The 27607-nt window shown below is 36.7% G+C and overlaps 1 protein-coding gene across 1 annotated transcript; it reads left to right on the top strand.

The window, feature by feature from the left end:
- Window positions 1-5582: 5582 nt before the first annotated feature.
- Window positions 5583-6674, top strand: LOC145100139 (uncharacterized). Its single transcript, XM_079037525.1, has 2 exons — window positions 5583-6030; window positions 6136-6674. Exons 1-2 carry the CDS (start codon window positions 5583-5585, stop codon window positions 6357-6359), a joined length of 672 nt encoding a protein of 223 aa, XP_078893651.1. The 3' UTR covers window positions 6360-6674.
- Window positions 6675-27607: the final 20933 nt, after the last annotated feature.

Here is a 27607-nt window from a genome sequence, read left to right as displayed (position 1 = left end):
GTAACATTTTTATCTTAAAATGTACAGCATATTGCGATATGCGGTGACTTGCTCATGGAAAGACGACCGGCGAACGCAAGGTGGATGATACACCCTCAAGAACTCAATTTGCAACCAGGAAAATCATTTTTTTAGGAATGTAGCAAATGGTGTTGCAGGCTATCCTAAATGGAAGGATGTGGCTATGGTTACTTACGTTTAATAATTATATATATATATATATATATATATATATATATATATAGTATTACTGAATTTACAACTATTTAATTTATTTGCAGGTTCTATTCCCCATAAATGTTGTGGTGTTCATTGGTTTTTGGAAGTGCTACATTTAAATACCTGGAAAGTACACATTTATGATTCAGCACGATCTATGAATTTCAACTCAAAGTACTTGATTGGTGGAGAATTCAAAAGTTTGAGGGATAATATTATCTCAGAGCTAGATGTGATTGAGTACTGGAACGATTTCCTGATGGACACGAAGCCAACGCAACTGTGGAGTTTTTTGATACTGTAGACGAGCCACAACATGAATATATTGAAGATAAAGGGGATTGTGGAGTATTTGAATGCATGTTTATGGAAATGATTGTTTCGCGGGTACCGGTGAAGATTGATAAGCCACGTGAGATGCGGGATTTCCCTACAGAAACAGGATGACAAATATTATTTGGGATACTATATAACTTGATTTCAGGAACTTTGTATATACTATTATGAAATACATGTTTTTAATAATTTTGTTTAATACACATATGTGTTTTATTTATTTTTGTTATTATATTTGTTTTATAGACTGCCAAGTCACTACCGTAGACTATCGTTTAACTGTAAAATGACTAAAAAATATGTATCAATTCATCTCATCTATATCATTTCATGTACTTTTTGTCTTTTACAATGGGTTCAAAACCATGGACCGCTGAGGAGTATTTTCTTCTAACTCGTGCATATATTCATGTCTACGAGAACAACAGTTTGATGATACAATGTTTTGGCTCCTTTTAACCAATACCTTCAACACTGATGCTGAAACAACCTTAGAAAACCATCGCACCACACTTGATATAGTAGCAAAATTGTATGAATTGAAAACAAAAGTTGTGTTATTGCATGACCTTTATAAGAAGATTGAAGACATATGTGTGAATGATACTGAGGAAGACATCTTGGAGGCGGCTAAAGAAAAATACAAATCCATTAGCAATGGAGAGATTTTCGACTATGAAGCCCCTTGGAATATTTTGAAAAATCTCCTGTATTTTTAACTAGTACTGTGTTATGTATTGCGCTTGTATTGCTTTATTTATATGTAATATGGTTGATATTTTCGACTATGAAGCCCCTTCGATTATGTTATTTATCGTTTTCAATTTCGTTTTTGGTTTTGGGATGCGTGATATGTAATCCTTTATAGTAAATTTTTTTGTTATTTGAAGTTGTTATATGGCTAATATTCTTATCTTTACTTGCAGGTTCGTATGTTTCTCACGTCTATGATACAAATCATATTTGATGGTCACGTACCTCTAATTGGGACGTACATAACATACATGTACATTACGGTTGCTTTAGATGGAAATCATGAACCCCTTCTCATAGTGTTTGCTTTGGGAACCATAAATTGTGACGAGTCATGGTTATGGTTCATGAGGAGGCTGAAAGAATGTTTAGGTGACAATACGTACATTGGTTTCATAAGCCATATGTCTGATTCCATAGACATTGAAGTTCAAAGAGTCTACCCTAGTTCATATCATGGCTATTGTTGTAAAAATATAGCTGAGAAAATACGCGCTTCCACCGGAAGCATTACAGTTGTGGAGCAGTTGTTCTAGAAAACATGTAAAGCATATTATATGTCTGATTTGTATGCGTGTTTGAACAACTTACAAAATGAGGTGAATGGGAATGATCTTGACTGGCTTGACAGTATTCCCATTGCAAAATATGTACAACCTTTTTTTTCCCTAAAGTACGTTTCAATGTTAAATTCATTGACATTCCCGATGTTTTCAATTGGATAAGAACAAACAGACATGAGTTACCAATAACAACAATCATTCAAATGATCCATGACTCGATGCAAGGAGTATATGTTCAACGTGCTGCATTCGAAGGTAATTATACATTATGACATCATAATTTTTATTTGATGATTCAATTCATTTCACAGGGGATTTTCATGGTCTTCTAACCCTTTATGCACTTAAGGTGGTTCATAAAAGATTTATCCTCTCTGGTGGTTGTAGGGATACGCATATTGTTGGCGACAGATATGAAGTGAGTAATTATTTGACCACCGAATCCGTGAAATTAGATCGTGGTATTTGTACTTGCGGGAAATGGCAAAAATGAGGTATAACTTGTGATCACGCTATAGCATCACTACAAAGGCTTGAAATTGAAGAAATCCAACAAATGGTAAATATAAAGTTAACTACTGCGGTGTATCGAAATTGTTTTCAAACTGAGACGGTGAATCCTATTCCAATCCTTATGCATTGGGAAATACCAATTGAAAGTGTTGTCGTCTTACCTCCACGACAATTTACTTGAATTGTAATGTATGGATCACAACGAGTATTAGTTTGTATTCAGTTCTATGTTAACCTTCGCGGACTGGCAAACAGCTCTGCGGACTGACAAACATCTCTGCTGACTGACAAACAGCTCTCTGCGGATTTGAAGGGTCTATATATTGTCATGGATGATCGTTGAATTTTTGGTAAAGAGTTACAAATTATTTTGAATTTTAATATGAGCTCATCTTCAAATTTTTATATTTGCTTGAGCAACGAACTTGATTGTTACTATTGTGCTCTGTTCGACCCTTTTCTTGCCCCATCACCAAACATGAGAGGGGCATATATGTCTGATGATACTTTGCAACAATTGAAATGGGTTGAAGAACAACAAAAAAAAAAGTTAAAGAGTCATTTCAGGCTCTCACTGAACGTCATGACCTCATTACGGCAGAGTGCAAAGAGGCTGAGGAAAGGATGTATATTAACAAAAAAAAAATCAAAGATCATGAGGAATGGATAAAAAAGACTAAGAGGACTATTAAAATGACTGAAAATGGCTTGCTGAGAAGGATGCAGAAATGATAGATATTGGGTGTCAAAAGGACCGTTTTGAAGATAAGATAAGAATTAGGGAAGACTATCTAACAATGGAGAAAGATAAGTATCCATTGCAATTCCCTCAAGTTAATTACTATGTTGTACGTTTATTATGTGTTTTTGGTTTGTTATATGTATTATCTTAGAGTTTTAGTCATTACTCTACTAGTAATGATGCACTAATATAATCATAAAATTACCCATAATCTTTAAAGTAACCACACCATTTCAAAGTACACAATCAACATCTACCAAAACATATCATACATAACTAGAACTACAACATCAATCATTCAAATAAAACGTTGAACAATAGTCTTCTCTTTGCTTCCCTTGCATCCAGCGCGTCTCTTGCGTCTTTAGTGTCTCTTGAGTCCCTTTTGTCCCTTGCGTCCCTTTCCCTTTTACCTTACTATCTGACGCCGCCACACTACTTTTTCTAGGCTTCTTTTTCATCATTGGGACCAATGTCAGAAAAGTCGCTGCATTATGTATTGTACTATCACATCTACTACACCTTCTTACTATAGGTTCCTCACCTTGTGACGGGATACGATTTCTGTTTTTCGGTCTACCTACTTAATGTGTATCAAATATCAGGGGTTTAACAACCATCATCTCTACAAGAATCTCCCAATCACACGGTTCTGGAAGGGGTAAACGGCTTCCTCATACGTACTTCGGTACGTTTTCATTTTGTAAGCGTCTATAGCCAGATGTCCAAAGTTATTTTTTTTCAGTGTTGCAAATATCGGCCTAGGTGGCTGATTAATCGGCGCCTAGGCGCTTGGCGGCCCTCTACCGTCGACGTTTATAGCTAATCAGAGTATATAATCGGACGATGTCAAAGTCGGTCAAATGCGGGTCTAGGCGGTCGACGAAGTCAACGTGATTTAGAAAAATTTCAAGGGCAAACTTGTCAAAATGTAACAAATGATTCTAGGGTTCAATTCGTTTTCTCATTTTATGCAGTAAAAAAACGGCATTCTCTCTGGCCTTGAGAACGAGAACGAGAACAAGAACTGGAAATCGACGCAGGTTCTTCTTCTTTAACTCTCACCGTCTCTGTCTCACACCGTCGACATTAGCTTTGGCCTCCGGTTCGTCATCTCCTTCAAGCCACGAAGTCGCAGTCCCCTTCCAAACTTAAGTTCACGATTTCAGCTCTTCCCGTCACGAAATTTCTAGGCTCACGATTCCAGTTCACGAAGTTTCTTGGTTCACGATTCCCGTCACGAAGTTTCTCGGCTCATCGACACCAATTGAATCATCCAAGGTTAGTTTTTATTTTTTTACTTCTCTATGACAGCTTCTCATGTTCACAACAATCAATTTAACAATTCTCAATTTATCAGTTGACCATGGGTTAAGTCTCAATGGTATACATCATAATTCATACATAATTTATGTGAGTTTGATTTATGGAGATTATGAAGAAGAAGGTGAAATTGATTTGAGATTAGGAAAACTGATAAAGAATGATATCACATATCAATTGTATACATCTATATCAATTGTATACATCTGTTAACAGATTTTCTATGACAAATTTCTATTCAAGATTTCAAGTCAACAACAAGTAATTTATGTGGTTCCAAAATCTGTGAAGTTTTTTTTTTTTTTTTTTTGAAATCTGTTAAATAGAAATCTGTTAAATATAAATATGTTGTGCATTTGTTGAAAACTTGAAATCTGTTAAACATGAATCTGTTAAGTATTTCTTTTAGAACTTTAGCATTAAGGCATTAACATATATATGTTAAATATGAATATTAAGTTGTTTGGTTGATTGATAATCATTCTGTCAGGCATTTATATTATATTTTTTTAGTTGTTAATTTTTTTTAATGTGTTAATGTGATGATTTAACAGGTGACAATCAATGACTTTGAATGTTTCGACTACACCGTTTGTGGGATCAACCCCCACCGATACAAATAAACGGAATTCGGATGATATTGGTTGGGAATATGGTTTTATCCTGGATAAAAGCAACTTGGATAGATTGAAATGTAAATTGTGTGGACAAGTGTTTGGCAGAGGGATTACTAGAATGAAACAACATATTGCTCATGTGAAGGGGAATGTATCTTCATGTCCAAGTTCTACAAAAGATGATAAATTGAAATGTCAAAATTCTATTAATGAATAGAAGTTAAAAAAGAAAGCTAAACATTCGCAAGATGAAGCCTTAAGATTTGAGGTCAGACAAGAATTTCATGATAGCGTGGATGGAGTTGAATCTTCTTTAGGGTTGAAAGCACCAAATGTTATAGGCCCCATGGATGGCTACGCAAACAAAATAAACCTCGAAGAAGATTTGAACGCGAGAAAGGGAAAAAATGTTGATCTTAACAATATTGTCTGGAAAGAAAGAATACCCACGGTCCATAAATACATTAGTAGGTGGGCATATGAAAGCGCAATTCCTTTGAAAGGGATAGCTTTAAAATGATGTTGGAGGTTGTTGGCCAATTTGGAACCGGGCTTCCACCTCCTACTAGATACGCTTTGAGTGACACGCTTCTAAAGCATGAGGTTGAAAGAACAAAAAACTTGTTGAAAAAAAACAAACAAGAATGGAAAGAGGATGGATGCTCGATTATGACGGATGCCTGGTCTGATCGAAAGCGAAGAAGCATTATGAATTTATGTGTTAACTCGAAGATGGGTACTGTTTTTTTATCTTCAAAAGAATGTTCCAACGAAGCACATACAAGCCAAAATATATATGAATATGTGGAGTCTTGCATTCAACAAGTTGGTCATGATCATGTTGTTCAAGTTGTCACCGATAATGCCACAAATAACATGGGGGCGGAAAAGTTGTTAAAAGAGAAAAGACCATCTATTTTTTGCACATCATGTGCGACACACACCATTAGCCTTATGCTCGAAGGTACTTACATTATTTGTTTTATTTATTGTATTTATTACTTTATTTTTTTTAAAATGTTTAATTTTATACTATAATTTGTTATTTAATCGTATTTATTTCTTCAAGGTATTAGTGCACTCCCATGGTTTAAGAAAAATCTAGATCAAGCAAAGAAGCTAACCATCTTCATTTACGCTCACCACAAAACCTTGGCGATGATGAGAAGTTACACAAACAAAAGAGAAATTATACGACCAGGAGTCACGAGATTTGCTTCCGCCTTACTAACATTACAAAGTTTGGCGGAAAAAAAGGAGCAACTAAGACATATGTTCTCTAGCACCGAATAGGAGGAATGTAAATTTTCTAGTACACCTAAAGGGATTGCCTCATATAAAACGGTGTCAAGTGTCCAATTTTGGTCCGGTGTGGGACAATGTTTAAAGGTGTTCTCCCCTTTGGTGAAAGTCCTTCGAATGGTTGACGCGGATTGGAAACCCTCAATGGGTTTTGTTTACGGGGAGATTAAAGTTGCTAAAGAAGAAATTATCACATCATTGGGCGGTAACGAGAAAGCTTACAAGCCTATTATAGATATCATAAACAAAAAGATGAAAGGTCGTCTAGATTCAAGTTTACATTTAACGTCTTATCTTTTGAATCCATATTATCATTATAAGGATCCACAACTCCAATATGATCTTGATATAATGAATGCGGTTCTTGATTTTTTTGATACATTACTTTGTGACAATTTTGAGATGCAAATGCAAGTTGTAACAATTGACTTGCCAAAGTACAAAAAAAAAAGTTGATAGATTTGGTTGTGATCTTGCAATTAAAAATTGTAGGGTGAATGATGCCGAGTTTGATCCGGGTAATTCATTTTACTTTTAGTTTTCTGTTTTAGTATTTTATAAAATTTTGATATTTATCAATTAATAATGTGCTCTTTTTTTTAATTGTAGCTAGTTGGTGGGGACTATTTGGTGGCACAACTCCTCATTTGACAAAGATTACAATGAGGATTCTTTCTTTAACTAGTAGTTCATCGGGTTGTGAAAGGAATTGGAGCACGTTTGAAGGGGTTAGTATATTATTAAATTTATATTTTATAAAATTTAATAATTTATATATTAAGCAGATTTCGACTCTTTGTTGTGTTCACATTTGTAGGTACATACAAAAAAACGAAATAGATTGGAGGCAAGCAAATTGAACAATCTTGTCTATGTTTAATTCAATGCTAATTTAATGGAAAAAAATCAAAAGCAAAAAGGTAGAAATATGGAGGTGTTGTTAGCAAATGATTCAATCTCAGCTCAAGAATGGATTGTTGATGTAGATGAAGTAGACCCCGAAACGGTTAATGAAGATCTAGGAACCGATGATAATCAAGCACCCCGAGAAAGTCCAAGAACAAGGGAACTTTCCGATGAAGATTTTGAGTCCGAGTGTCACACCCCCAAACCTGAACGGCGGAAACGTTCGGGGGCGGATGACTTCATGTGGTAGCGTAACAAATGAATACATAGTAAAGAAAGAAATACAACCATCATATATATGTAATTGAAAGTTTACATTTGTCAAAAGTTACATGTTCAAAACCAATTACAATATGATGTCAAAATACGAGATTAAAGTGGCGCCGCAGCATCCCTTCATCAAAAGCAAAATGAATACCTGAAATTTACTGATTTCCTGGGACATACAAGTAATTTTGAAAGAGTAGATCAGCATTTAAGCTGGTGAGTTTCATAAGTATTTAAATGACAATGTTTGAATGAAATGAAATGTTTTGTCTTTGTTTGTTTGTGTTTAGAAAATCCTATATTTTCTACTAGTATAATAGTAGCCTTCACTCAAGACCAATGTTTGTTTCTAAAATGTATGTAAGTGTAAAATAACCAATGAGTTTGAAAACCTTGTAAATCAATCCAATTTTTAATACCCCTTGTGAGTTTTATAACCATACTATTGACTCGGAATGCCTATACACAACGTTCTTCAGGCGTTGGAATGTTATGACGTTTGTCACCCCAAACGGTGGACTGCAGCTAACAGTCAGGGCGCGGGTTGTCAAGCCCGTATAGATCTATACACAAACACCATGCTCCCCCTACAAGAGATTCTGGTATATAATACAAGACTTGAAATGTGTACTCGAACGTACATGAAGTTAGTGTCTCACAAAACCGTGGTATAAAAATAGATCTACTTGTTAAAATGTTACGTTTGTTCTTGTATATGAAAGTAAACTTCTTGAAATTCATGTTTCTAGTACATAAGAGTTAGAAATTTGTTCGTAAAACTATACCTATTATAGTTTTCTAAAAGTGTGTCTCGTTTGTTTAGAAATACCTAGAAAAGGAATCACTTGTTTATGAAAGCATAGATTTTTGGTGTAGAGTCTAAGATAGACAAGAATAATCTAAGAAAAGTTTAGTTTATACATGCATTACAACAATGTATATTTCAAAAGATAGAATGCTATTTAACATATTTTATATATATAGGAAAGTTCATTATAAAGTTCGTAAATCGCATGTGATTTGGTTATATAAAAGCATATAAAAGAGTTTCTTTATGTAATACACGATAATACTCGTGTGTTTTACTTATAATCCCCCCCCCCCCCTTGAAAGCATATAAAAGAATTTATAAAATAATTAAAAGGTAAATTAAGGGGTATAAACTCACTTGAAAGTTTGAAGATAGCGAGATGGAAAACCGGGCAGAGTTTCGTCTCGGGAAACGGATTTTCCTCGGGATTCTCGGGAATCTCGGGAGTAAAATCGACCCTCGGGACTTGAGCAAAAAGACCAGAGCTCCGGGTTTGAACGGGCACGGAAAACGAGGCAAGATCGTGAGAGAAAGGAGAGAAATGAGCCCTTTTCTCGGAAGCCCTCGCATCCTATTTATAGGAGGGTCTGAGAAGCCTCGTACACGGGGCGTACACTCGTACGCAGCGCGTACGCATACGTCATGCATGACCGAAGCCTCGACTGTCTCGGCTTCGGATGGGACGGGTTGCTGGGTAGGCGGGTCGGATGGGATGGCGGGTCGGACGGGACAGCGGGTCGGACGCTTCGGACAGGTCGGACACCTCGGATAGGGCGACGTGGACGATCAGAGGCCAAGCCTCTCGGGTACGCTGGGCGTACAGGGGTACGCAGCGCGTACCTCGGATGAGGACGCTGACTCCTCTTCGGATAAGGTCCGAATTTTGATTTAAATAATTATATAATTTATTTAATAAACTTCAAAAATTCATATCTTCTTCATACGAACTCCGTTTTCGATGGTCTTTATATCCACGCGTAGGTGAGACTACGCTCTACAACTTTCGTTTAGACTCCGTTGGCAAATTCCAAAATTATTTTTATTATTTATTTTATAACTCATCGTGTTTAAGGAATTTCTTTGAAAATTCATAACTTCTTTATCTGATGTCGGTTCTTGCCAGACTTTTTACCGCTGGAATACCATTGTCGAGACCTTCGATTCTCGTTTAGGTCATTCCGGCCAAAAGTCGCTCGATCTCCGATTCGAGTTTTTAGCTGTCTGTTGCTAAGCCGAACTTGGAAAAATCATAACTTCGCTATATGAAGTCGGATTTGGGCGTTCTTTTCACGTACGATCATGGTTTAAAGACATTTAAATATAGAAAGAATTTAAATAGAACTATTTGGACATTTTATTATGAAAGTTAATTTTATTAACTCAAAAGTGGTTACAATACTTGACCTTTTAGGTCATTACAAAGAGTTGAAATATCGGGTTGTCACACCGAGTGTGAGGAGCAAGTGTTAGAAGAAGACGAATATGAGTCGGATGGGGTTCAAATAATAGAAGTGTGTGGAGAGGATTAGAAGATAATATGTTTTATTTTTGTGCTATTTAAACTTATTATGAACTTGTTGGATGATGATTTGGTGTGTTTGTTGACCTTATGTGTTAACTTTTTATGTTTGTTTTGGTCTTTTGGATGATAATTTATTGTGTTTGTTAAACTTTTATGCTTATTTACTTAAATTATTATGATTAAATTTAGATTTATTAATTTTTAAATTATTTTCTTACTAATTAATGGTCTCCGATTAATCCCCGCCTAGCCGATTAATCCCTTGACCCTAGTCCACCGTCGAGCTACCGTCAAGTGATTTTTGCAACCTTGGTTTTTTTTCAAGTGCTTTAAGACCATTATGACATGACCACAAGGCAAACCAATTTCTTCCTAATATTTGCATGTATAAGTCTCTTGCATCTTATCAACTATGCCACCATGTTTGAAATCATGCACTTGATATATTGCATCTGAAACACCTGAAACAGACCATCCTATCATATGTTCTTCATTTTTCTAACTACTTTTTCAGCCCACTCCATTAGCAATGTAGAATGTTTCCCTGTAAAGAAGATATATACAGTTAACTTATTATTCGACATAATTAAAGTCCAAATTAATGTCATACCTCCATTGATGTGACGCTTGTTACACCATTCTTGTGAAAGACGATGGAAGAACTCAAGAAGGGGTATTATAGGCATCTTCCTTGAATCTACAAATAAAGCATTCAAAGACTATGCATTGTTGGAGGTCATGTAATCATACCGTTTCGATGGGGAATATGCTTTAGTCCATTTAGCACGTGGAATTTCACTTAGGTACGCCACTACTTGCAGCCTAGTAGAACTAAATCTATACCACAAATCTTCAAATACATTTCTTTTGTAAGCTCTCACAAGCCTCCAAAAGAAGACTTTTGTTTTATCATTTTTCCCAAATTGGTGTACTATGTTTCCTAGTAGATGAAAAGCACACACGCCATGATGAGCGTGTGGGAAATATTTTCAATACTAACCCCAATTGCATCGGCCCTATCAGTTACAAAGGTCAAATCTTGACAATCACCAACGCATTCATATAGATTTTCAAGAAACCATGTCTAAGTAAGACCACTCTGAAAGGTCAAGCCTTTAAATATGATAATGTTTAAAACAGACTCAGCGTCAGCACGTAGCTCAGCATCAGCGCCAGCATGTCAGCAGCTCAGTTTGTAATAGTTTAGTATTTTTAGTACGTTATAACAAATCTTGTTTTTATCCTGTTTCCTTAGTTATCTTGATTTATTAGCCGACGTATCCCTGAATTGTAGGGATCGTCTAGAATAGTAGTATATATTGATTTGTATAGGTTTGTGAATGGTTACGCTTTTCACAAACCCTAATCGTCGCTTTGTGCATACGATAATCTCTTTGTGAGATTATCATTCTTAGTGAAAGTTTTCTTCGTGAATTTCTCTTGTTCTTATTTGTAGTCATTGTTTGATATTTCGATTGATCTAAAGGCCTCTTCAATTGGTATCAGAGCGGGTCTCTTTTATCAAACAAATGGCTTCAACTTCTTCTTCATCAAACTCATCAAATCATCCTTCTGCTAAAATCCCTCCTTTCGATGAAACCAACTTTGCTATGTGGAAAATAAAGGCTCTATATGCCTTGGAATCCATTGATGAAGACATGCTGGACATCGTTGAAAAAGGTCCTTATGTTCCGATGTATCAGCCTCTTAAAAACAATGTTCCTGATGGCTCTATGAAGAAAACTCCAAGAGAAAACTGGTCCTGCAGTTACTTATGGAGACAATGGAAAGGGGTTCACTAAAGGATATGGAAACATCAAATGCAATAACGTGATTTTTCAAAATGTCTCATATGTTAAGGGTCTCAAACACAACCTTATCTCTATCAGTCAATTGTGTGATGCTGATTATGAAGTTCACTTTACAAAGAAGGAAGGAAGAGTTGTAAACACTGACAAGAACATCGTACTCTCAGCAAGTAGAAAAGATGATATATATGTTCTTGACATGTTCTCAAGTGACAAGGCACTGATGCAATGCTTCTTTACAAAGTCTCAAACGAATCTCAGCTGGATTTGGCACAAAAGGTTTTCTCATCTGAACTTCAAGAATCTATCTAAGATTTCCAATCAAGACCTAGTCAAAGGGCTCCCAAAATTTAGCGTTGTGAAAGACAAGATGTGTTCAGCGTGTGAACAAGGAAAGCAAACCAAGTCCTCTTTCAAACCCAAGTCATGTTCCAGTATATCAGTCCCTCTTCATCTACTCCACATGGATCTGTTTGGACCTATTCCTGTTCGTTCACTAGGTGGAAATAAGTACACTCTAGTGGTCGTTGATGAGTTCACTCGATTTACTTGGGTAGTTTTCTTGAAGAAGAAAAGTCATGCTGCACAGGAAATCATCTCACTGATTCGTAAAAATGAGACACTGACAGGTCTTAAAGTCAAGCTACTGAGAAGTGATCATGGTACTGAGTTCCGAAACTCAACTCTTGAAGAATTTTGTGATCATAAAGGTATTGGACAAAACTTCTCAGCTCCTCGTACTCCTCAGCAAAATGGTGTTGCTGAACGAAGAAATAGAACACTGATTGAGGCAGGAAGGACTTTGATGATCCATGCTGGTCTTCCTATGTCGTTTTGGGCTGAAGCTGTCAATACAGCTTGTTTTACTCAGAATCGATCTCTGATTCACAGGATTCACAAGAAGACTCCATACGAAATGTTGAAAGATCGAAAACCAGACGTATCTTTTTTTCATGTGTTCGGATGTATTTGCTATATTCTAAATCAGCGTGACCCAAGATCCAAGTTTGAACCAAAGGCTGATAAAGGTATCTTTGTTGGGTACTCATCTATTTCAAAGGCTTTTCGTGTTTTTCATGTGAACAGGCAATGTGTTGAAGAATCCATTCATGTGAAGTTTGATGAGGAATCATACACTGATGAAAAAGTCACTCATTCTCCTTCTATATTTCAAGAGCTTCTCTCTTGTCCATTCAATGAATCATCTTGTGCTGAGGAGAAGTCCGATTCTGCTGATCCTATTATTCCAGTTCCATGTCCCTTGAGTCAAGATACTACAGCCACATCAGCAGATAACCCATTAGATGCTGATGACTCCCTTGAAGCTGAAGATTCTCCTAAAACTGATAATGTGTCAGTGTCTATCACTCCGGAATCAGCATCAGTCATTGTACATCGGGATCATCCTGTTGATCGAATTATAGGGAATATCAATGATGGTGTCCGAACCAGATCTAGTGTACTTAATAACTTTTGCATGTATGTTAACTTTGTTTCAATGATCTTACCTGATAAGGTACACACAGCTCTTCTAGATGCTGATTGGATCAAGGCCATGCAAGAAGAACTGAATGAATTTGAAAGGCACAAAGTTTGGACTCTTGTCCCAAGACCATCTGGAAAGACTATCACTGGAACTCGCTGGGTCTATCGTAACAAGGTTGATAAAGATGGAATCATTACTCGAAACAAGGCAAGGCTTGTGGCTCAAGGGTTTACTCAAATTGAATCCATCGACTATGGGGAAACTTTTGCCCCAGTTGCTCGCATTGAAGCTATCAGATTGTTTCTCGCATACGCATCCTATATGAACTTCATTGTCTATCAGATGGATGTGAAAACAACATTCCTTCATGGTGTGTTAGAAGAAGAAGTTTTCCTAAATCAGCCACCAGGCTTTGTGGACAAAGATCATCCTGATTACGTGTACCGATTAGATAAAGCTGTTTATGGACTCAAGCAAGCCCCAAGGGCTTGGTATGAGACGCTGACATCGTACCTACTTGAAAATGGATACAGACGAGGAGCAATCGACAACACTCTCTTCATTAAAAGCAAAGGCTCAGATATGGTTCTTGTTCAAATTTATGTCGATGACATTATTTTTGGCTCCCCAAATGAGACACTGAGCAAGGAGTTTGCTGAGATCATGTCTAAAAGGTTCGAAATGAGCATGATGGGAAAGATGACCTTTTTCTTAGGTCTTGAGGTTCAGCAACAAAAGACAGGTATTTCCATTTGTCAAAGTAAATATATCTCTGACCTGCTTGTTAAGTATTCTCTCAGTGACTGCAAACCAGCATTTACCCCGGTATCTAAGACTGATAAACTACACGCTGATCCAACTGGAACTGATGTCAATCACTCTCTATATCGAGGAATGATTGGATCTCTCTTGTATCTCACAGCAAGTCGTCCCGATATAATGTTTGGAACCATTCTCTGTGCTCGATTCCAAGCTAATCCCAAAGAATCTCACCTCATGGCTGTCAAACGTATTTTTCGATACTTAAAAGGAACTCAAAATCTTGCACTGTGGTATCCTCGCGACTCAGCATTTGAACTTTATGGATACACTGACTCAGATTATGCAGGATGCAATTTAGACAAAAAGAGTACATCTGGTGGATGTCACTTTCTTGGCAACCGTCTCATCAGCTGGTCTAGCAAGAAGCAAACATCAGTTGCCATCTCAACTGCAGAAGCTGAATATGTTGCCGCTGGGAGATGTTGTGCTCAGCTCTTATGGATTCAAAATCAGCTTCTCGATTATGGGTTCAAGTTCTCAAAGACTCCCATCTATTGTGACAACACCAGTGCCATTCAGATCACACAAAATCCTGTTCAGCACTCAAAGACAAAGCATATCGAGATCAGACATCACTTCATCAGAGATAATGTTGAAAAGGGAAAGGTCGTTCTTGAACATGTCAAGACTTCGGAGCAACTTGCTGATATCTTCACAAAGGCACTGGATTCTCAATCAACTGCTCACATCATTGGAGAATTGGGAATGATTTCCTTGTAATTAATTTTGATGTTTAATTGTGCTAATGTTTGATTTTGTCTTATAAGCTGATGAACATTGTGCTGATGATAACATACTTATGATATTTGCTACTGAGCACTTTGGTTTGATTTCTTATCCTTATCTCTTCTTTAAGTCTTCTAAATAAAAGTTGAATGATTCACTGTATTAAACCACACACTGATAACAACTTGAAACTCTTTGCCGATGGTTAGATTAAAACACCAAGATCTATCACACGCAACTACCCCTTCTTACCAATCTTACACTGATTCTGTGATTCAGTGTGCAAGAACACACGCTGATGAGAGTCTAAAAATCTTTGCCGATGGTTAGATCAAAACACCAAGATCTATCACACGCAACAATCCACTCTTTACCCTCCTATTATTCAGTGTCTAATGATTCAGTATGATAAACCACTCACTGATGAAGTCACAACACTCTGTGCCGATGGTTAGATAATGTAACTAGTATCTATCACACACACCAATCACCTTGCTAGCCCTGAATAAGCAAGCTGTACTTTGAATTAACGGACAAAGTTTTTCAGCAAACACTGAGCTCAGCACTTCCGCAAACACTGATTGTCGCTTCACCTTCAGACAACGACTCTTTTATCCAACGGCTACTTTACACTCTGACAGGTTGTTACGATGTGCCGTTATAATTAATGAAGATAATCATTATCTTTTTAATCAAGATAATCATTCCTTTTTAAAACCCTCTTCATTCCATATTTATACCTCTCTCTCCTTTGATTTAGCTTTTTCTCCCAAAATCCTTGAACCTCTCTCAAAACCCTAGAACTCCAAAATACTCTCAAATGGCGGCATCTTTGTTCACATACTCCTCAACCTCTCGAAGGGTCATTCCTGCTCCAAACTCTCCTCCTCTTCCCATTCACATCAAGGCCACTAATGTCGTCTTTAACCCTGACATCCCAGAAGTGCATCGAGGTCTTGGACTCGATGATTTCGTAAATTTCTTGGCCTCTTGCCGCCTTCGATATGCAATAAGTGATGTTCCATCCGAGTTCTTCCCTGAACAAGTTTGTGAATTCTACTATACTGCAACAGTTAATGAAGAGAACAATGCCATCACCGGAACCATTGGACATGGTCGACACTCCGTCTTCATCACCGCAGAACTTCTCAGTGCTGCCTTAAGGTTACCAATTTTCGAACCATTCTCTGAACCTCCTACTATTGAAAGATGTAAACGGATGTTTGATCAACTGGGCTATGATCATTCAAAAGCTGGCACTCGATCAGCTCTTATTCTTCGTCAGTGCATGACCCCAGGCTGGAAGTTTTTCACTGGTGCTCTATGCAAATGTGTGGGACACAAGTCTCGCAGTGGTGACCAATTGAGCAATTATGAGCAGCAAGTTGTCTGCTCTCTTCTTCTCAACAAGAGACTGGATTATGGGGCACTCTTCTTTGATCAGCTTGTTCAGCTTCTACGTGCAAATGTGCGTGCTGATCATGTTCCTTTTCCACGCTGGCTTGCTTTGGTGTTTGACAAATTCTTCGCTCCTGAATACTTTTCTCATTCTGGAAATCCAATTCAATGCCCTCGAATGTCAGTTCGTATGTATCAGGACGATCCTTTGGATTCTGACATTGGCATCTCGGATAGGATGAGAGAATGGATTGCGAATCCATACACTGTGCCCTCTCTCACCGTTGACACTGATGAAGGAGGTGTTGATGGTCATCATATGGATCATGCTGATCAAGAGGTGGACCATCATGACGGTGAACATTTCTCTCCTCAACTTTCTCACCATGTCATCTCAGACATTAGCAAAGTCTCTCCAGCACCACAGGATTTCATACCTCAGGGGGAGCATCCCTCACAAGGGGAGCATCAGTCTCAGGGGGAGCATCCGTCACCAGCAGCTCATCACTTCTCTCCAAGGATGCCTCCTAGCTCTCAAGTTGCCCCAGGTTCCTCCATGGTACAACTTCCGGCTTCAGCATTTTCAGAACTGATGTCACTGACTCGGGACATCAGTCAGCGTCTGCTTCGAATTGAAGCTGATGTTCAACAAATCAAGGAGGTACTCTTACTTACTCCTCCCTCTACTCCCAAATCTGATGATGCTCAAAAAGGGGGAGATACTGATGATGATGTTGACGCTGATGATCATGCTAATGGTGAACCAAATGATCATGTTGATGATGAACCAAACATAGAACCTGTCATTCGTGACTCTGATTTTGCAGGGCCTTATAGTCCAGCAGCTACTGAAAAGTATGTGGAAGACAGTGAGCATGGTGACGAGCCTGATGAAGCTGATGATGAATGTCAAATTCTTGACATGAACTTTATTGATCCTCTAATTCCAGTTCAGCAAGAAAGCTCAGATGATCTTGAAGAATCGCATCCTATTTTGGCCGATCCTGTTGCTGATCCAATTATTCCGGTCCAAGGAGAAGATTCAGATGTTGCAAGTGAAGAAACTCATCCGCTGTCTCGAAAGCGGAAGGCAGTAGATACTGACTTGGATCAGTCTCAAACTGATAATCCTTCCACTGTGAAGAAACCCAAATCCATTGTCAGCATTTCAAACCTGGCCTCTGAATGGAACATGTCCCCTAACCAAGTCAAGCAAATTCTTGATGAAGCCAATCAAGCTCAGCTTCTAAAGAACATTGCTCAAGCTGATGAATCTCTCATTCAGCACAAACTTCAGGCCAAGGGATCGTTTGAAGCTCAAATGCAGAAGTTCCTGGAGTTCCAGTCTAAGGCACAGTCTTCTCAACCTCCTTCTGGCTCTAGTAAGCCTAAGGCTGATAGTGTTCTTGACCGGATTGATCGAAAGAGATTTGAAGATGTTCTTAATCGTCGAATATGTGAAGACAAGATCATCAAAGTCAAGGCTTCTAAACCTCGAAGCGAGAAAATCCTTACGTTGCTGATCACTCGTCAAGGTTCTCAGCACTCTTATACTGAAGTGGTAAAAAGGGATGAGCTGATCAGATATGGGTATTCGGAATGGATGGAACTACTCGATCTAGCATCCAAACAAACCTCAGCTCATTCTTCCGAACTGACTTGTGCTCTTCATCTGCTGATAAAAAAGGTTCAGCGTCTGGATCTTGTTCCTAAGGAACGACCTCAGCATTCAGGCCAAAGGCCTTCAGTTCCTCGATCTCGAAGGACCAAGTTTCATATTGATGGCGAAGATGTGTTGGTTCTAGACTTCGGTGTTGGTGCAATTAATAATTCTCTTCCCCTCGGTGTTGATCCGGTTCAGCATCAATTCATCTCAGCTCCTGAACATGGGATGTTCTACCTTGATAAAAACAGGAGGATGTGCTTTCAGCGCACTACTGAGATCCCAAAAGCTCCAACCACTCACCTTGTTGGCTTAAGGCAAATGTGCATGAGTCATCAAGATTTATCTGGAGAGTTTCACATTCTTATCGCCATGGAGCTGCTGAACAGAAGACAGGAGTTGCTGGACAGTCCTTACTGGCCAGTTAAAATTGAAGCTGAAGCTGAGTATGAAGAATTCCTTTCAAGGGGTGTCTTAATTTAGTTTGTTTTGAACATCATCATATTGGGGGAGATTGAAAGGTCAAGCCTTTAAATATGATAATGTTTAAAACAGACTCAGCGTCAGCACGTAGCTCAGCATCAGCGCCAGCATGTCAGCAGCTCAGTTTGTAATAGTTTAGTATTTTTAGTACGTTATAACAAATCTTGTTTTTATCCTGTTTCCTTAGTTATCTTGATTTATTAGCCGACGTATCCCTGAATTGTAGGGATCGTCTAGAATAGTAGTATATATTGATTTGTATAGGTTTGTGAATGGTTACGCTTTTCACAAACCCTAATCGTCGCTTTGTGCATACGATAATCTCTTTGTGAGATTATCATTCTTAGTGAAAGTTTTCTTCGTGAATTTCTCTTGTTCTTATTTGTAGTCATTGTTTGATATTTCGATTGATCTAAAGGCCTCTTCACACTCTTTTTTTTTTTTTTGCATATTCTGTGTGCAAGGGGCACTATCCGGTTGTTCCAATCCATAGTTACTGCATGCAATTGTTGGATTAGTGTCTAAGTCCATAATTATTTTGGTATGTACTTGACCCGATTATGAGCATGGTCCTTTTGGGTTGCCTTCACCATAGCAATATGTAGGATGAATTAAGGAGAGAAAGGTTTAATTATGATTTATTAATATATTATAAGAATAATATATTAAAGGAGAAATCATAAGGTTTAATTATAATTGGGCTATGGATCACCTAATAATATATAGGTTGGACGAATTTTATGGGAAGCCCATTAGAAATCGTCCAAGGGATATGTTAAAGGAGTTCATGGGCTGCTTAGGGCTTAAGCAGCCAGATTAGGGTTTCCTAGTTGAAAACCCTAATAGCCTACATGTATATAAAGGACCCTTAAGCCCCAAAAACGTGGACAAGTCTTCCTATAGGGTTTCTAGACATTTTGGGTAGCCTACTCTCTTCTCCTCTTCATCCAAGTTGCTTAGTGGGGTTTGTGACTCCATTAGAGGTGCATCACTTGAGGCATTAAGCGTTCTGAAGCCAAATAAAGCAAGGAATTGATTGTTATTGCAATATAACAATCAAAGGTAATTACTAAACCCTTATTTCAGTTCTTATTTGATAGATCTAGGGTTTATAGCTTTGGATAATCAATTGCATGTTCATTAGACAAACTAGATCCAAAAGCTATTAGGGTTTCCATGTACACCATAGGATTGATGTTTTGCTCAAAACCCATCAGTGGTATCAAAGCCTAGGGCTGTTTGTTTGATTTATATGATGCAATTATGGTTTATTCTTGCTTTAAATCAAAATTTAGGGTTTCTGGGGGCTGGACTCGTCGAGTCCATGGCTGAACTCGCCGAGTCCATGTGAACTTGACGAGTCAGCTGGTCAGAAAGAGCTAATTTCAAGATTTTGTGCTTCTTTGGCTGTGGGATAGTTATCAAAACATATTTTATTGATATAAATCAGTTTTTTATGAAATTGGATGATTATCCTTGCCAAAATAAAAGATATCTTCATATTAATTGAATAATTACTTCCTTATATGATTAAATTTAATTATTTGAAGTATTTGGTGAATTATCTTGCAAGAATTTGGACTACGTCAAATTAGATAACCACCAATTAATTGTTAATTGCCTTATTTGAATTTTGTGATCTAGAATATTCTTGATAAAGTTTGGAAAAGTTTCAAATTACTCCCTTTAGGTTTTATAGTTTAAATTTGAACTTAAAAGTTTTGTTCTTGAAATGTAAATAAGTTAAACCCTAATGTTTTGAAATGTTTCAAAACTTGCCCTCAAGTTTTGGAATTTAAAAGTTGATTAAAAGTTTAATTTTGAAATGTTAAATTCTTAAACCCTAGTAATTTGGAAAGTTCAAATCACACCCTTGTGGTTTTATTAATTAATTAAAGTGTATAATTAAAAGAGATTTAATAAACCCATAAAGTTTTGGTTTACATTTAATTATATTAAAAGTATAATTTACTAAATTGAACCACCTAGTATTTTAAAAGTGTAAAATACACCCTATACTATATATAACATTAACAGTCTAATATTATATATATATATATATATATATATATATGTATGAGTAAACAGTCAGTCTTACTGTTAGTAGGCCTCATTCACGAAGTTGGTCTATAAGGGGTGTTTAAGGAAATTGCCTATAAAATGGCGATTGAATAGGTATCCACTCTTACCCACCGCACTCTTGACTAGTGGAGGGTCGTTAGCCGAACGGGTAGGATAGGACCTAAACCTTCCATTATAAGTATAATGAAGTACAAAGTAACTAAATGCTTATACAAATTCTCAAATCATAGTTACTTTAGGCAAAATGTGAAATTGTATGCAAATCCATGGAATTACACTTCATACCCTTGTCAAACGTTAGTGGAGCGTGTGTGGTTAACCGGCACACTAATTTGGAAATGACATTGGTGGCGAAGGGTGGCTCGATGCTTATCATAGATCAGTGGAGCGTGTGTGGTTAACCGGCACGTTGATTAGGTGATAGTAGCATTGGGTGCACCACGTGATTCATATGGTTATTCACACCTTATTTGTGATCCTCGGCATCCCATTCACAAATTGTAGGACATAATCGAGATTAAACATGCCATTGAAAAGTTCAATGAATCTCAAAAGATCTAGGAGTTTCAATTCATTTAAAACTTAAACTTCCTTTTCGTTTTTCATGGTGGAAATTGGTAAATCGTCATTTACCTACCATCAAATATTCTTCTACTAGATTACGGCATCCCTCTTCTAGGTTGTAGAATATTGTGTTGGATCCTAGCCTTAATAACTCATTTGGGTGTTTTATTAAGGTCTCAATCAACTTAACTTGAATTTTCTCCCGTTTTGTAGATGTCTGAATCTTACTCTGGTCTTCCCAAATCCTTTGGAACAAGCTTTCCAAATGAAGATGGTGTTCCGAGATACGATCAAGGAAATGAGATTCATGCTTCACTTCCTCTACCTCCTCCAATTGTTCTCGCTGACCCACAAGTTCAAAGGCTTGAAAATTTCAAGCTCACTCAAGCCCTTTTGGGAAGAAAACACGAAGATGGGAAACCTGTGTGTGCACATGTCTTAGAGATGAAGTCACACATTGATAGGTTAAGCATGTTGGGTGTCGATATTTCAAGTGAGTTGGCTATTGATTGGGTTCTTCAGTCACTTCTTGAATCATATAGTGAGTTCGTTAGAGAGTACTATATGATGGACCATGACGTGACCCTCATTGACCTCACATATTTGCGTATAGTTGAATCAGCAATGATTTGGCGTGCTGGTCAAGCAAATTTGTCTGGTGAATCAAACTCCCAAACTTCAATGGACACTGGCAACATTGGAAGTCCAGAAAGAACTAAGTCTGTGATTGTCCGGTGTGCTGTGCCAAAGGAGTCCATTTGCTTTTATTGCCAAGAGAATGGGCATTGGAGACGAAGCTGCCCTAACTACCTAAGAGATCTAAGAGATGGGAAAGTCAAGACGTATGGCTCTGCCTCAGGTAAAATCCATTAACTAATTCTTTTAAGTTCCTATTCTAGATTCTTAATACATGATGTGATAAGATTACATTTTTATGTTTTGCAGGATCGAAGAAAAGAAAGGAAGCTTAATGAAGAAGCTGCTGAATCCGATCACGAAGAAATGGATTTCGATCGCATGGATTCAAAGATCGGATTTTGAGCTGCTACTTTAGAGTTAGGGTAGATTGCTAAGAAATATGTAATAGCATAGTTTTTCGATTGAATCGCATTGTAAGGACAAAATTTTTTCCGCAATAAAATGAATTTTGATTTTATCTTATTTATTTATCCTTGCAATGGCATGTATGAAAAATTGATGTTTGAAGGTTTCTATTATTAGCAATAATGGATTGGATTCTTGATTATGTTATTTGTGGAGATGTCAAGAATTCACCAAATAGGGAGAGTTTCTCATCGCCCAAGTTTCAATTGGACGGAAACTTGGAATCATACAACTTGGTTGCGTGATGAATGAAAACTTTCATATTTGGAAATTAGAGTAATTCTTTGACAAAGTGTCAAGTGAAGGACTAGTAGATCGAGTACACTAGGTTGTGCGTTTATCAAGTCCACCACAAAGAGAGATAAGATATTCGTCATGATTTTCTAAAAGTTTAGTAAATATGATTATAGTTATAAGATTAAATGTAATTTTGCGTTGATTGAAAGAGTTTCAATGAATAGCAGAACGAATAAAGAAGAATCAAGTAGGCAGAAAGATAAAAGTTTCTATATTGTAAGAAGAAGGGAAAGTACCTTTTAGTGTGTTTTATGATAAGTATTAATGATTAAGAACCATATCTCAATTGATTCTCTAAGTGACTCTTAGTGCATTTGTATGTCTAAGAAGAGGAATCAAGAACTGTGGAAATGGTTAAATCAAGAAGTCAATCATACTTCGTTCCAATATCGAATCTTAGAGTCATACTCCAAGATTGCGAATTGAGTAACAAGTCTTAAGTGGGTTTATAACACTCATCAAATGTGGAATTTGGAAAAGGTTTTCTTATTCTTGCACATTTAAAATTGGTAAGTTGTGATGTCTTGGATAAGACAAAGACCAACTAGGACCAATTTGTGAAGTGTTTTGTCTTGATAAGAACTACACTAACTCTTGAATATTTGTTTGTAAAGAAATGTTTCTTGACAAGAGAACCTTATATGTCAAGGAGTCAGTGGGAGTTTTAATGATCTTGGAAAAGTTTCAAGAACAGATCAAGAATAAATCTTATCGATCATCACTAGCACACGGCTTGAGGTTAACAACCTATCGTGTTGACATTATTTTGTTTTCGTGCCATTCCAATTGAGTTAATTATGCATGTGAGTTCTATGAGTTCTCATTTGAATTCATAAAGACAAAATACCTTGATCGATGGAAAGTACATTGATATGTAAGGATAAGTTGCTAAACTACTTGGAAGACATGGTGGACACTCGTGTTACCATAAGGCAAGAAATCAAGAAAGTTTAATCCATATGAGTTTGGATTTGTCGCAAAATTGGTTTTGACAAATTCACATGGATAGGAACACATACACCATAAAATCTAAGTGTCATAAGATTCCCTCCTTCATGAAAATGATTGTGAGGAAATGCTTTCACTAAGAGAGATTTTTAGAAGATAGCAATTGTGAAAAAATTGTATTCTCAAATTCGATTATGGTTATGGCATCCCTTTCCGTAGATCAAATTGTGAGATTTGACAATTAGTCTAAACATTTGGGACTTAGTAACATAAGTTCTGAATTTGTCTAGACACACATGTGAGCTTTCTAAGGCAAATGTGTATAAATTTGAGAATCTTAGATAAAGGATTATCGAAGCATCTGGTATTAGAAATATGAATTTTGTGGAATTCAATTAGCATTGTTTTCTAGAAATTCAGCTGTTTTCTAAATACATGTCAAAGCTAATGGGAGCATAAGTGTTATGCTTATATAATAATAATCATCATGATAGTGGGAGCATAAGTGTTATGTTTGTATGATTATTATGGCAAGTATTGCAAGTTAGAAATATTAATCATAGAAAAACAAAGATTCAATTTGCAAAGTTGCATGGGTTGAAAAGTTGTTTTGCTATAATTAAGGGAGAGAATATTATACTTCGTTTCAAAATCTAAAGCTTAGATTGAGAAATTTTAATAAATTTAGTCAAAGGATACATAGTGTGTTCTCAAATTTCGATTATGATTACGGCATCCCTCTTCATAGTTCGAATTGTGAGAACGTGACACATAAAATATTATGGTAGAAGATTGATAAAGTATTATATCTTTATGTAAGACACTATGCATCGTGTCCCATACGCTTCAGGTATAGGATCGATTGCATATGCTATAATATTTGACCATTCTAAAATTTTCAAAATGTCTAGAGCATTAAGAGGGAAAAAGGAATAGAATTGGTTTTGACTAAAATAATTAAACAACTATCAAAGGATGATCCAAAGTTCGCCGAGGATTGGTCGCTTGTGAGTAGTTGGAAGTATGGTATTGGATGGATCATAACGACATTATTATGAATAGCTAAGATTCTATTAAGAATGAGTTGTCATATGGAAAATATGGGAATGTCTCCATATTGGGAGTTGGATATTGAGAGTCTATATCTAGATTAGAAAATTCTATGCAAGAAGGATATTCAAAGGAATGTACTTTGAATGTGAGACTTCACGTCTATGGAATTGTCTTGTAACAATTTCCGAAAGAGTACTTTGTAATTTCATTGGCCAAGTCTTGGTGACTTTTGTGCTATGACTTTACGAAAGGATCATTGCATAAAATGTTAGAATCTAGCATATTCTAATAGTAGCAAAGAACCTTGTGTTCTTACACAAATGATAAGGATTGGTAATTATGAAATGAGTATCATTGGAAAAGTTTTTCAATTGATCTATTTCACAAAGCATGGACCATAGGAAACAATGTGTGCATGCTTAGAGCATGGGACAATTGTTGTTATTCAATTAATGAGTTGATTATCCAAAACATTAAATAATAAATAATGAGTAATCAATATGGTGGATAAATAGAAGTGTTTTATTTACTCTCACAAGTTTGGGGCCATATAGGATTAAATATTATTGTTATGTTTCAGTTTGCATGTTTTGACTTCAAGAATAACTAGATTATTGAAACATCCACAGTCAGTCATACGTTGGGAGTAGGTATGAAGAAAGACTGTCATGAATTTGTCTGTAGATTGTCTGAAGTGTTTAGACATGGCACAAGTTTGCTATAGAGTTCATGAGTGCTTTGATAAGATTAGAGTATTGGATTAAACCCACGCTCACTTGGATCACTTCATGGATTTATCACGAGTGATTAGTGAGACGATAATATTGTATATTCTTGAAACCGAGACGTGTGAGTTGTTATTTGTTGGTCGGTTACACATTGATGATAAGTAAAGGCACCAGTAACTTGGTGTTATAAAACTTATTGTTGTGTGTGATTCGATGAGTGAATGCAAGCGAACATATGAGTCGAATTTTATCCATTCCTTTTACCCAAAGTGGGATAAAAGCGATATCTGTGGGCCCCTCGATGATTTAGTGATGACACCTAAGCGCTTGGCCAAGCCGGGACTAAGTTGATGTGTTCAATTATACTCTGTTGTCAGTCATCATAAATCGGAAGTCAGGAAACGGTATAGAGAGAATGATTGAAATTCATGTGTTATGTCTATACGATATCTTAAGAATGGAGGAATATATGATCCCTTATCTACAGGACACATGTATCAGATAAGATCAGAGTTGACAGCGGCTTTTGAAAGCTACGATTGCTGATCAGGTTCTGAAGTCATACATAAAATAGTTATTAGACTTATCCAAGTGGGAGACTATTGGATTAGTGTCTATGTCCATAATTATTTTGGTATGTACTTGACCCGATTATAAGCATGGTCCTTTTGGGTTGCCTTCACCATAGCAATATGTAGGATGAATTAAGGAGAGAAAGGTTTAATTATGATTTATTAATATATTATAAGAATAATATATTAAAGGAGAAATCATAATGTTTAATTAATATTAGTCAAGAATTAATTAAGAATTTATTTTGTGGTTAAAGGAGATTAATTAAACTTAGGGGACTGAAGTTGTAATTATAAGATAATTATAATTGGGCTATGATCACCTAATAATATATAGGTTGGACGAATTTTATGGGAAGCCTATTAGAAATCGTCCAAGGGATATGTTAATGGAGTCTATGGGCTGCTTAGGGCTTAAGCAGCCAGATTAGGGTTTCCTAGTTGAAAACCCTAATAGCCTACATGTATATAAAGGACCCTTAAGCCCCAAAAACGTGGACAAGTCTTCCTCTAGGGTTTCTAGACGTTTTGGGCAGCCTCCTCTCTTCTCCTATTCATCCAAGTTGCTTAGTGGTGTTTGTGACTCCATTAGAGGTGCAACACTTGAGGCACTAAGCTTTCTGAAGCCAAATAAAGCAAGGAATTGATTGTTATTGCAATATAACAATCAAAGGTAATTACTAAACCCTTATTTCAGTTCTTATTTGATAGATCTAGGGTTTATAGCTTTGGATAATCAACTGCATGTTCATTAGACAAACGAGATCCAAAAGCTATTAGGGTTTGCATGTACACCATAGGATTGATGTTTTGCTCAAAACCCATCAGCAATATGGTTCCCTTAAAATCCCCCTTCACATGGGCACCATCCATAGTTATGACTTTACGACAAAAACGTTTAAACCCTCGTATCTACAATATATTAAAATGGAACACATAAACACTCTACATTTTTTTACAAATAAGTATATATTAAATGACAACAAGTTTTTTGTATTTACCGTGATCCCAATGGCATAAAAACGACACTCGAAACAATCTTCAGAATTTCTTTGTGTATAGGCCACTATATCAAGATTATGCTTCTTTAAATTGTGAAAATAAATAGGATGTTTGGAAAAACATTCTTCAGAGGATCCCAACAACAGTTCCATAGCATATTGTTTTGCACGCCAAGCTTGTTTGTAACTTACATTGATTTCCAACAAAGCATGCAAATCCCTTGATATTTCATTAGGCCTCCAAACCTTCGAACGAGTTTTCCCATAATCTCATGCAATATAGTTCCCATGGCTTTTTTATTTGCATGCTTATGATTTAGGTGTATATGTACTGACAAACATGTGTACACATTGTTGAAATTCCTGATTTCAAATCCATTAGTCGAATCAATGCGTTTTGCATATAAATGCTAACTACTGTTCTCAATTTCACAATATACCTCGTAATGGGTTTTGTTAGAATGTTTGGTCTTAAAAGAAACTTTTCTCTGGTTGCTTTAAGACTCAAAGCAAATATTAGTTGTTGTTTGTTATCATACGTTGGACGAACACACATATCATCATTTGGACCTAAACTGTGACATGGTCCAAGTTCAATAATGGGATAAGGACAATCAGAGTATGGGAGGCATACCGTAAAAGATGTTTGAAGCTTTTTTTCCGTGTGTGAATTCATCTTCTATCAGCCTTCATTTGACTCTTTATCGTCTGACAAACTTTTGGCACACAGTCTTCCAAACTCATATAAATTTTCTTCTTCCACCGTATTAATTGCCACAGTTTCTTCTTGTGGACACTCTTCAACATTATCAGATACAATGTTTCCAACATTGTATGGTACAATCTTGTCAACCGCTTCTTTCTGTTCAGCCCATCCCTCAAACACCTTAAAATACAAATGCACAGACTCCTTCGTTTCTAACATTACATTTATAAGTTGATGAACATCTGCTTCTTCTACAATATTCATAACATACCCATGAACCGGGTATTGAAAT

This window comes from Lactuca serriola, chromosome 4, assembly GCF_051521515.1.
Source record: "Lactuca serriola cultivar US96UC23 chromosome 4, Lser_US96UC23_V15, whole genome shotgun sequence".
NCBI classification, from domain to species: Eukaryota; Viridiplantae; Streptophyta; class Magnoliopsida; order Asterales; family Asteraceae; genus Lactuca; species Lactuca serriola.
Note: the sequence above shows the minus strand (reverse complement) of the source record. Positions and strands in the feature narration are given on the sequence as shown.